Source organism: Passer montanus, unplaced genomic scaffold (genome assembly GCF_014805655.1).
Source record: "Passer montanus isolate IOZ18808 unplaced genomic scaffold, ASM1480565v1 scaffold18, whole genome shotgun sequence".
Lineage (NCBI taxonomy): Eukaryota > Metazoa > Chordata > Aves > Passeriformes > Passeridae > Passer > Passer montanus.
This window is the reverse complement of record NW_024365381.1, coordinates 10,270,580-10,282,249: the sequence shown is the minus strand read 5'-3', so window position 1 is coordinate 10,282,249 and position 11,670 is coordinate 10,270,580. Positions and strand designations below refer to the sequence as shown.

Genomic DNA, 11,670 nt, shown 5'->3' with positions numbered 1-11,670 from the left:
GGTGTCGCCTTTCCACAATGCAGGTATCTCCTCTCAGTGGTGGTATCTGAATAGCATTCCTGCTCTGCCCTTCCAGTGCATATCTGTTTGATCCTTCCCCTTTCCTAGGTGAGAATTCTGGCAGATGTTAGCTAAACCAGATGAGTATTTTTGCATCTTTCTTGAAAGTGGCAAAGTGACAGGCACATGTGGGACTGCTGACTCCCCTCCCCACTTTTTGTGCCCCATGTAGCTGTTGTGAAACTTAATGGTCCTTGTGTCCTTCAAAAAGATGCTGTTCCTGTGCCCCAAGGGTCTGATTATGAGAGCAAATAGTCTTACTCTCTCAAAACTCTCCTGTCCTGCTCAGCTTCGCTTGGAAAAATTGGTGGATATGTTCCCTGTACCTTCATTTGTGTTTCTGCACTGCTTGGAACAGTCAGCATGGTCCTTGCCTTACGGGATGCAGAACATTCCCCTCCAATAGCCACGGTGTGGCCTCTGCAGGACACAACACTGCCCCATGCCTTTGGTGCCTGTGCTGTACTGCCTGCACAACAGGGCCCTCAGGCCTGTGCTGCCTGCACAACAGGGCCCTCAGGCCTGTGCTGCCTGCACAGAACACAAGCCCTACAGGAAACTCAGGCAGCTCTTCCTCACAGAGGAGACCGCAGGCAGGTCCCACACGGGACCTGAGGTAACACAGCTTACGTGGCCCTGCCCTTATTGAACAGTGCAGGAAGACATTCCCTTGCAAAGTTTCTGTTTAACTGTATATATGCTAAATAGAGCTGTTTCCTTACAGCTAGGAAGAGCTAAATAGAGCTGTTTCCTTATACAAGAATCTTATAATACCTTAAAAGACTGAAAGGGGACAATCTCTGCTATGAACCACATCTGCGTGACATGGGGAAATGCTTCTTTGCTTGGGCTTCTCTGCATCTAAAGGGATGTAAGATTGGTGTAATTAGCTGTAATACATGGCATTTTTAGATACCTTACAAAATATGAATGCTTTTCTTACTGGGATCATAATGGACCACCACCTCTGCAGGTCTCAGCAAGAAATACCTTTTTGCAGAAAGAGCAATGAAGAAAGAGATATACCTTACAAAATATGAACGCTTTTCTTACTGGGATCATAATGGACCACCACCTCCTAGTTAAAAAAATTTGGTACACTCTGCAGGTCTCAGCAAGAAATACCTTTCTGCAGAAAGAGCAATGAAGAAAAGAGATGCTCTGTGCCTGGGTACCCCTGTGTAAATCTGTGAGGAGTACCTGTAAGGTGTCTAGCCCAGGCAGTTTCCAGAGTCCAGGGAAAGGGAAAACTAAGGGGATTTTATGCTGTCTTTGGTTGGCATTAAAGTGCTCAGAACAGACATGGGGTTGCTTGCAGCCATCACAAAAAGAGCTGCATGAGCTCCAGATGCAGCTCTGCAGCACAGCCCCAAGCAGCAAAGCTGCAGTGCTGGTGCCTGTGGTTGCACACAGAGCAATCCAGGAAGGGCACCACTGAGACATGAGATAGTCACCAGGGACATAAATGGTGGGGTAAGGATGGCTGACCCTCTGGTGAGGATGAAGAGACAGGGGGATCAGAGGATGAGTGTGGCAACAGCATTTCTGTCCAGCCACTAGTGCTTCACAGAGCCAAGAAGCCCCAAGGGCACCTCAGCATGATCTTGTGCAATTTTACACAGCTCAGCTTTCAAGATTTAGCAAAAGCATGCAGGCAAAAGAGGAAAGGCTGGCAGTGTTGCAAGTATGGGATCTTGGAGGATATAGTGTACACTTAAATCCCAAACAGTTAAAGAGTGTATGGGTGTCATCTTGCAAAACCTGGATAACAGCTCAGAGGAGCACAGGGTAATGCTCACTGTTGGTATAGACTTCAGGGGGCTTTAAAGAATATCTCTCACCTGCTGACTGCTGTGATAAAATAGCTTTGTGGAAAAGTGTTTCAGGGGTTTGCCAGTATTTATGGGAACTGACTTCACAGCCAGGCATGTATTCATGTAACTTGATAGGTCCTAAAATGAAACTTTTTTCACCCAGCACAAAAAAATCCCAAACATATTGGAGGGCACCCCACTTGCCTTGAAAGGACCAGTAATTTCACTGCTAAAGACTGCTGTGGGGAAACCAGTGGGGGAAGATATTTTATCTCTGTCACTGGACTGAAAAGGAAGCAAGCGAGCCTGAAGCATTTCAAACGCACCATCATGTTTGCCTGAGAAAATCTTACTGCATCATTCAGCAAGGGCAGTGCCACATAGGTGGGTGTAATTGCTCAAACCGAGTGGAAGCTGCCTGGAGGCCCCACTTTTAGGAAGAGCAAATGTGTGACAAAAGGATCTTTACAACATGGCACAGGCCTGAAGGCCACACCATATATGCAGCATAGCCCAGCAAAGGCACACAGAATGGTGACCACCACCAAATAGGCCTATGAACAGTATTTCCTGCATGCAGCTGAGCAGGCTGCTTTAAAATACTGTGAAAACATGACAATGCCTACAAGAAAGTTCACAACCTCTCTGAAGTTACCTAGGGTGTAGTAACATGGCTGGTGAAAAGAAGATAACCAATTCTCTTCTCTAGGCACTCAGCCATGCAGAATTGCTCCTAGAGCAAATACTTATTTTACTCAAAACATTTGATTTCTCTACCCATGACATAGACTTTCTACCCCCAGATGAGATGCAGAGACCTGAACTGCTGATTCATGTCTAGCAGACGGAAGGCAAGACCAAGACAGAACATTTTCTAAACAAGTGTACTTTTATTTTCTGAAAAAATAAGAGTTAGGCTTTTGCCAGAGGCTTCTTCGTAGTCAGAATACCTTTCTCAAACAGAAGTGTAGCTAGAGAAATCTTTTCCTCCAAGGTTTCACATGGAAGGTTAGCCACACTTACATGATTTGGATAGGAAGACAAGAGAAATTCAATACTGTCTGTATATTCAGGATCTAGCTCAAGGAACTTGGGTTCTTCCTTATGATACACTCTTGAGTTTTCTGTAGTGTAGTACAGCATCACACCTGCTTCTTCATTACACAGTCTAACGACGCCATGACGGAGCAGGCGTACTTCAGTGTCTTTTGTTATCAGGATATCAACATTGCAGGGGCCTCCGTCTTGCCACTGGGCCGGGAAGCCATAGACACTCTGCGCCTTTTCACTTTCAGTGAGCACCGGAGGGAGACAGTCATGAAGAAACGACCTGGCTCTCTGATCCACAGCAGCATCGATGGGTGCATAGTCAACAAGTTTCTTTATAAGGCTCTGCACCTTCTCCACAAAGGCTGTTCGCCGAGCATCAGCTGTGTCGGAGTTAGCAACCCCCATATACCGCAGGTAGTCCATGGGAAGCCCCCGCCGGTACTCCACGTCCTCCTCCAAGGCCATCTGCAGGGCAGCTGGGAGCAGCTTCTGCAGAAAGTCCCCCCAGGAATTCCTCTGGTAGGAAGACACAGTGATGTGGAGTGAATGCGCATCAGGGAGACAATCACCCTGGTGGATAAAGCCACGGGGGAAGTACAGCAGGTCCCCGGCCTCCAGCACAGTCTCCAGCACAGGCTCGCCGAGTTCAGCCTGCGTGAGGTTTGGGCTGGAGAACTGGGGCAGCACCTCAGTATCTGTTCGGGGCCTGTAGACACGCCAGTGCTTCTTCCCCTCCAGCTGCAGCACGAAGGCCTCGATGTCATCATAGTGAGGGGCAAAGCCCTGCGTACCCGGGGGCGTGAGGTAGGTGTTCGCCCCTGCCATGCTGCCGAACTGCTCCTGCAGGATGGAGAGGAAGTGCCAGACGGTGGCGGAGAAGGCCTGCGGGCAGAGGAGGCGCAGGGAGCAGCCGTTCTGGTAGAAGTCCCACACGACAGCGGGCAGGGCTCTGCCGGAGGGGTTGTGCGTCTCCCGCACTCCCTCGGCATAGCTGGTCACATCCAGGTGGGTGCCGAAGTGAACCTCTCCTCCTCGCAGCGCGGCGTCGAAGTCGGCCGTGGAGAAGAGCCCCGCGTAGTAGCCGGGGTCGCCCCGCCGCACCAGCAGCGGCGCCCGCTCCCAGTGCCGCCCCAGGAACTCCGCCGGCGCTACCGGCGCCAGCATCCAGCGGAAGAGCTCGGCCGCCCGCTGCCGGCTGTCCTCCAGCCGCGCCAGCCGCCGCAGCAGCCCCGACACACCGCCGCCGTTCTCCCGCGCCGGCCGCGGGCCGCCCGGCATCGCCTTGCGGCTACCCCGCGGTTTCGCGTCAGGCTTAGCGGCCGTCGCCTCGGGCCTACCCCGCGGTTTTGCGTCAGGCTCGGCAACCCCGCGGTTTCGCGTCAGGCTTAGCGGCCGTCGCCTCGGGCCTACCCCGTTTCGCGTCAGGCTCGGCGGCCGTCGCCTCGGGCCGAGGGTCCGCGGGGGCCTCCACGGGAAGCTCCACGGGGCCCTCCATGGGAGCCTCCACGGGAAGCTCCACGGGGGCCTCCATGGGAGCCTCCACGGGGAGCTCCACGCGGCTCGGGGGCGCGGCGGGCGGCGGCGCCTCCGGCTCCGAGCCGCCGCCTCCCTCAGGCGCGCCTTGGCCCGCTTGCGGCCCGCGGGCAGCGGGGCCCCGCGGCGGCGCCGCTCCATCCGCCCGGCCCCCGCCACCCGACGGTACACGGCGAGTGCCGAGAGCCGCCCCAGCTCACGCTGCTGCGCCGCCATAGCCGCCATGATTGCTCCGCCCCGCGCCGCCGCTTCCGGCCGGAGCGCCGCGGGCACGGGAGGGAGCGCGGCCCCGCCTGTCCCCGCCCGCGGAAGGGCGTGTGCCGTGGGGGCTGTGGGGCAGTGTGGAACACAGTGTCTCGTCTTTTGTCATCACCGCCGCTTAAAGTGTACTGGGTGTATTTGCTTCCCCCGCCCTGCGGAAGAAAAGAGAGGCGATTCCTCTTGGTACGTGCAGGTTTGTTCCTTGGCGGAGAAGCTTCGTTCTGGAAGTACGCTCTAAGCACGTTCAGAAAGTTTTTTTTTTTTTTTTTTTTTTTTTTTTTTTTGTCTGAAGGTGTATCGTAAGGGTATGCGTTTAGACAGCCTGGAATTACTTTGTAACCTAATGAGTCTAGATGAGGTAACATTTCATCATGTCGTGTTGCACAAGGAATAGAAAACCAAACTGAAGAGAGCTGATTCTTGTGTGCCATCCCCCCTCCCCTTTTCTTGTGCTTCTGGTGGTGATGGCAGCTGAAAGGCTGTCATCTCAAAAAGATCCCAAAACCCAAAAGACGGTCATAGTCACATAGTGGGTTTGTTTTGTTTTGTTTTGTTCCCCCCCAAATATCCACAGTCCTTTGTTTCCACAAGGCCAGCGTTAGTGGTGCTGGGCAGCCTGAGGGCTGCTCGGTGCTTCCAGAGCCTGCAGCTTCAGTTGAAGAAATTCCATATGCAGTACTTTTGTGAGGAGAATCTTTGATGAACTGCAGTAATTCATGGGAATGAATTTTGCATGAGAATTTTATCTCCAGAGGCTGCTGTGAGTCTAAAGCATTTAAGCGCAGCAATTACCCAAGTGTGCCCAGGAACCCTCTGGTTCACAGGGTGTCATTAACCTCTCGCACATATGAATATCAGCTACACACAGTATGTTAAACAGCTAGCACTCACAAGGCATGTGCAGATTTGCTGTGTGGGCTACTTAGTGTATCAGGCATAGCATATAAAGTTGAAAAGAGAATTTTCACCTTTTGCTATGTTTCAACCCAGACCTGCATTTCAATTTTACCACAATTCAGGGGCAGAAATCAGTTTGGCCTAATGAGGATAAGTTCAGCTGTTAAGTCTCAATTCTAGAATAGACACGGATATCTCAAAGGTTTAAGGTTGTTTGAATTGCCTTAAAAACAACACAAATCAGTCTCAACACAAATATGCTCTAAGCAATGAAGGCCTTTTTTGTATATGTGCAAGAACAACTGTTTTAATTTTGGAGGTATTTTTCTGACGGAGTTCTTTGGGCATAGCCTTCGCAGCCAAAGCTGCGTGAAGAGCAGGGGCAGCAGAAGACTGTCCTGTTTTCGCACGATGGTTTTACTTAATGGAGACGGATTTTAATGGCGCACAGGCAGCCCTTCAGGCTCCGGTTTCACGGCTGGACCGTGTCCGGCTCTGCCGGCAGGTGGCAGCGGCCGCCCAGCGCTCCGCACGCCGCGTCTGCCCGGCGAGGGACCCGCGGCAGGGGCAGCAAGCGGCCTCTGCGGGCATGTGTGCTCTGGAAGAGAAGCGAAGGGCGAACTCTATTTCAATCCACTCTTTGTTTCCCCAAGGTTAAGCCCTGCTTACTAGAATAATCTTATCAGCTGAAACCATTTCAACAGAACTGGACCCTTAACAAAATCGAGATGCAAGCTTGAAATATGGTAAAAGTTAGGCCATTGTAGGCTTTAATTATACATAAGCATGGCTAAACAGGCTTGGGAGGGGGAAGACCTTTGAAAAACCTGGGTGTCTGGATTGTTGTTTGTGTTACTGCTTAATTTACTGGAGTGCAACTGATCCTTCTGAGAAGAAGCCAGGCGCTGTGCACAGAGCCTGACCTGAGTTACACCAGGATATCTGTAATGACAGCAGCAAAGCTGTTCTGGATGTTTACCAGTACAGGGGTTTCAAAGTCTCATTTGTGGGCCCTGATCTTCATAGGGATGTCACTTTCTACTGCTGAGAGACAGTTGATTGACACTGGATTTTTAATGGTGTATAACAAAGTCTCTGAACGAAAGACACAGTGGAAAATAATAGTGGCTAAATGTCTATAACAAGAAAACATTTATTTTGACAATTTAGTCTTTCTAATAATAAATGCTTTTGAGAATAAATAATGTTGCTATTTTTCTGTGTGACACAGAAAGGGTTTTGACCTAGGGCAAAAAGAGAGAGCTTCAGTAACACTTACAGGGTACTCAGATGGTTGTTTAGGAGTTGCCACAAGGTTTACATGCTCTTTGCATTAATTGTCCAGTATTTCAAGGGAATTTGTCTAAAGAAATACGTGTCACGTACAGGTCTTTAAATAAACAAAAAGAAAGTAATACAGATCTCTGAATGCTTAGGTGATCCCTAGCTGCTGCTTACACAGACAGAGTAGCAACTGGAGGCTCAATTAAATTTCTTAATTAGAATTTAGCACAAAATTACTCGGATTTTATGAACATATGAGCTGTATTGCCAAGAGCCACACGTGTTTTATTTAAGAGGATATATAAATGTGGTGAGTACAACCTATTAGAGAGTCACAAGTGACTTCAAAAGAAGTAAGTAAAGGGCACCTTAAAGAGATGTAGGATTCATTTGATATTTTAACCTTATGCCATTCAAATAATTGAAATCTCAGATTTAAAGAGCAGTTTGGGTAAGGCCTGACCCTGCAAAGCTATGAGTAGTCTTCACTAATGAGTGGAAAGGGCAGAATTCTTTGCAGTTTCCTGTGTATTAGATGCTCAGTTGCTCACCATCGTGCAGACTTTCTCTGTGTTCCCAGCAAACCAGTAACATAAACCAGTCACTTCTAGAAAGCTAAGTCCAGCTTAATCCTGCTTCTCGTTATTACTTTGCTGGCAGCCTTCCTTTTGCACCATCAGTTTTGTTCTTGTGCCAAAACTAATACCTAGTAAGGAGAAAGAGCATTTGAAGCCTTCACTAAGAGGTTTGCTTAGCTGACAATCTTTCTCATACAGCCTAGCTACATCCACTGTGTCATCACTGGAAGGACACTCGGCTGGATTGTGAAGGCTGCTGCTCATTGTGAAAGCTGTAAAGTTCACTGCCAGATAACAAGACTGAAAGCTAATTCAGGAACTGTTTCTCAAGAGCTATCCTCTGGCCTCCCTCATCAGAGTGAATGCACTCACTCACTGAAGCATCTTTTGGCAGCAGCTTTGGCCTCCCTCCAGCTGTTTCTCTCTTCTCAGGGATTTTCTTATTCAGTGACTGGTTGTGGTCTTTAATCCTGGTTATCTTGTACAAGGAGCCCCACCGAGAAAAGAAGCCTTCCCTGCCATGGAACAACCAAATTAAAGCACATTTGTAAAAATCATAATTAGAGGGTCCTGTCTTCCCTGTGAAATTATCTTTTTGGAGGGATTTGGAAGCACGGACATTTTCTTTTGTACCATGTGACACTAAAGCAGATACATTGGAATTAAAGCTGAATTAAAATGATGTATTTAAGTAGGACACTTGACTGAGTTTACTTACCCCCTTGACTGACATGTGTACTTTCAAATTTTGAAATAATTTTATGAGGGTTTTTGTGCTTTTATTAGATGCCATCTAGCATTTGGTAGCATTGAGCAGATACCATCTGCAGTGACTCCATAGGCAGTGATTAAATACAAAGCTCCAGACTTCAAGGCTCCAGCAGAAGGAGAGAAAGAAATGGCCATGAAGAGAAAATCCCCATCCTAAAATGAAGGCAAAGAGGACCTGAATGAAATACTTGTCCTGTGGGATTAATCACATTTAAAGAACCAAGGTAGAAAGTAGAGTCAAACTCTTCCTGCATAAATCTTATGCTAGAGAATATCCTTTTGATATGCACAGACCATTGCTCTTGACAAGCTGCTTGGCTGATGCTTTTCAGTGGAAGAGAAGTTTTAAAGGATTCTTGCTGTCATATCCTTTCTGTACTAATGATGGCAACTGCAGAGCTTTGCTCATTAAATACATTTATGCCCACTATTTCAAGATTAACATATAGCTGGGCCAGCATAGGGCAGCCCTATTCAACATTTGCTTCTCCTGTAAGCTTCTCCTTGTCAGAAGCCTTGCAAAAAGACTTCACCTTTTGTTTCCTATATTGAAGTTTTTCTGACGTGCTCTGAAATTGCTTGCTCACCTCAGATACAGCACTACCAAGATGAAAATACTGTGCAAACAGAATGCCTTGGTTTAGCAACCATATTGGTTCAGGTCTGCTCAGAGCACGACAGGAGAAAGCCCCTGTAGCATAATAGATATGTGCTGCTACTGGTCAATATGGCACCTTATAGAAGTATTTTTGAAAATTTCCAGTGCTCATTCAGACACACAAGCTCCTATTGTTTTATATATATTGCCAGAAAGATGGAATTCCTCTTTGTGAGCATAAAAATGCATATATGGTAGTATTTATACTGGTATGGCTTGTTCCTAGAAGGGATAATACTATGGTGTGATTAGAGAAGGGAGATTTAATCACTGACATTATTTTAGATAACCAATAGGGAGGAATGATGTTAAGCCTCCGGGTATCTGCAGTGGGGATAAAGGAGTCTGCACTGTCATGAATATGTGTGTAATATATTCTCAGGTCCTTAGGGAATAGCATACTCTCCTGCTATCCCACTGAGTCCAGGAAGGATCTTGGCTAGAAAGGCACAGCTGACAAAGAGTCAGTGGGCATGACAGGGACAGTCAAGTCCATTAATCCTGTGTATTACACAGGGAGCCCTGTTCCCAGTCTTAAAGAAAAGGCGATAAGGGGCAAATTTGGTTTGGTTTCTTGTGAATGCTATGAAGTATTTTCCATTTCTTTGTGATCCATGAGGATCAAAGCATTTGAAGCATTGCTTCCAGTGTCAGACGTTGGAGGAGTAATTTCCCCCCCTGCCATGGAAACGCTGTGGGAAGACTGAGTCCCCAGGACGTGCCTTGGACCGGCAGCGCAGCACTGTGGATGTGCAGCGTGCTGTGCTGGATGCTCAGCATGTCCAGCGAGGTGACCTCGAGGGTCATCTTCCTTTCCTTTCCCACCACAGCCCCCTTTCCCTTCAGTCGCCAACGACCATACGGGGAGGTCAAGTGATCAGCTGAGCAGAGAAGCAGTAATGGCAACAAATGAATTTAGCTATCTAATAAATATTTGTAAAAGCTATAAATAGCTGAAGCATACATTAGATTTTATTTACAATAGCACGTCCTGGCTTTTCCTTTATACTTTTCATTTGGAAGGAGAGCTTCTCGATAATATGGAAGTTGTTCATTTAGAATTAAGTTTTCATAAGAAATTAAGGGCTCCATGCTTTACAAAAATTTCTGTCAGAAATCCAGAGACTGTGAATAAGATGAAGTGTTACACTGAAGGTACTGGGAATGCAGTATTTTAGGAGCTATGTTAAGTCAGGAATGTTTTCATAAAATCAGAAGGAAACTTAGGACTGGTAGAAATGTCTTATCCTCCAGCAATTTTTGAATATTTGAGAGGGAAGGCAGTTCTCTGCCTTGATTTTACTTTCCTTGGAAAGGAAAGGGATGTGCAAAAAGATGTAAGGAGAATCCCTGCATCTTCTCAGTTTAATTCATGAACAAGGGATGACGTGGGGATCAGAGCATCAGTGTGAAACTGAGTCAGTGTCATACTCACACTTCTGCCTGAGCACTTCCTGTGTAAACTTGGTAAATTATTTTTGCACATAATACTCTGAAATTCCCAGTGATTTCAGTTGCTTTGTTTTCCGGATGTTTGCCAGCCAACATTATGGCCTGTGTTCTTTGTTGCTCTGTTTCTTTGATTCAGAAGCAAAGAGGAATAAGGGGGATGGCGTATGCAGGGAGAATATAACAATGAAAAGAAACGTAATGTAATCTTTGCATTTCGATTACCTTCAATTTTTGTTTTTCCCAATTGAATGCACCGGGAATCGTTCTGGCTTGCATTTTGGATGAAGTAGCTGTTTGGATGTTTGGTGAGAGGAGGCAGCTGTTGGAAATACGCATTCTGGTTCACGCGTTCAGGCCAAGCCCCTATGTGCAGTCGCAAGGGTGCTGCTCGCAGAGGATTCCCCTGGGTAACTTCCTTTGAAGCGCAGCCTCCCTGCTGAATTCAGCGCCTGGTACTGTCTCCACTTGGAAAATGGAGGCACGCTAGTGTTTGATATCCTGAGAATATGTGGTTCTCAGTGTGTCGTGGAGGCTAAAGGAGCCTGCTCGCCCTTTTCCCGCAAGCCTGGCCTCAGGCTGATGTAGGGCATCACGCTTTCCGGAGAGCTGGCATTAGCAGCACGTCTCACTGCAGCCCCCAGGGAAGGTGTCAGTCACCGCCCGTGGTTTATCGGGGGGGAAACCGAGGTGGCAGCGGGGCTGCGGGAGCCCTCCTCCTGCTCCACCACCGCCGCAGCCGTGAGGAGACAAGAACCGCAGCTGAACCGAACCGCAGACGGGCGGCGGAAGGCGCATCGCCCCTCGGCGCATCAGCGGGGCCCCGAGGTGCGGGGGTGCCCCGAGGTCTGGGGGTGCCCCGAGGTGCAGGAGAGCCCCGGCCCCGACTCCGGCCCGGCAGCCACCGCCACCTTCCCGCCGCGCCGCGCAGCCGAGCCCGGGGGGGGCGGGCGCAGCGCCGCACTGGCACCTCGGGCAGCCAATCCTGGCGCGCTGTCCCCACCGCGTCAGCCAATCGGAACCGACAGCGAGAGATTGGGGGCGCCAAAGCCCCGGCGTGAATAAACCACCCGGGACCTGTGGGGCGGGGATGGGCGGGGTCGAGGCTTTGACGGGCGGCTCCTCGCACCAATCCAGAGGCGAGACTTCGAAGAGCATGGCCAATGGGCCGGCGGGGTAGGCGTGGCTGGGGGGCGGTGGGGTGGGGCGCGATCCCCGCGGTGCGGTGGAGCGGGGGCCCGGCGCAGGTGGAGCCTGCGGGGGGCGGCCGCGGCACCGGAGGGCCCTGCGGCGAGCACCGAGCCGCTGGCCCGAG

At 49.3% G+C, this 11,670-nt stretch overlaps 1 protein-coding gene across 1 annotated transcript; it reads right to left on the bottom strand.

Moving 5' to 3' along the window:
* Positions 1-2,744: 2,744 nt before the first annotated feature.
* RIOX1 (ribosomal oxygenase 1) lies at positions 2,745-4,716 on the bottom strand. The gene has a single exon (XM_039704923.1). It carries the CDS (start codon positions 4,680-4,682, stop codon positions 2,787-2,789), a length of 1,896 nt encoding a protein of 631 aa, XP_039560857.1. The 5' UTR covers positions 4,683-4,716; the 3' UTR covers positions 2,745-2,786.
* Positions 4,717-11,670: the final 6,954 nt, after the last annotated feature.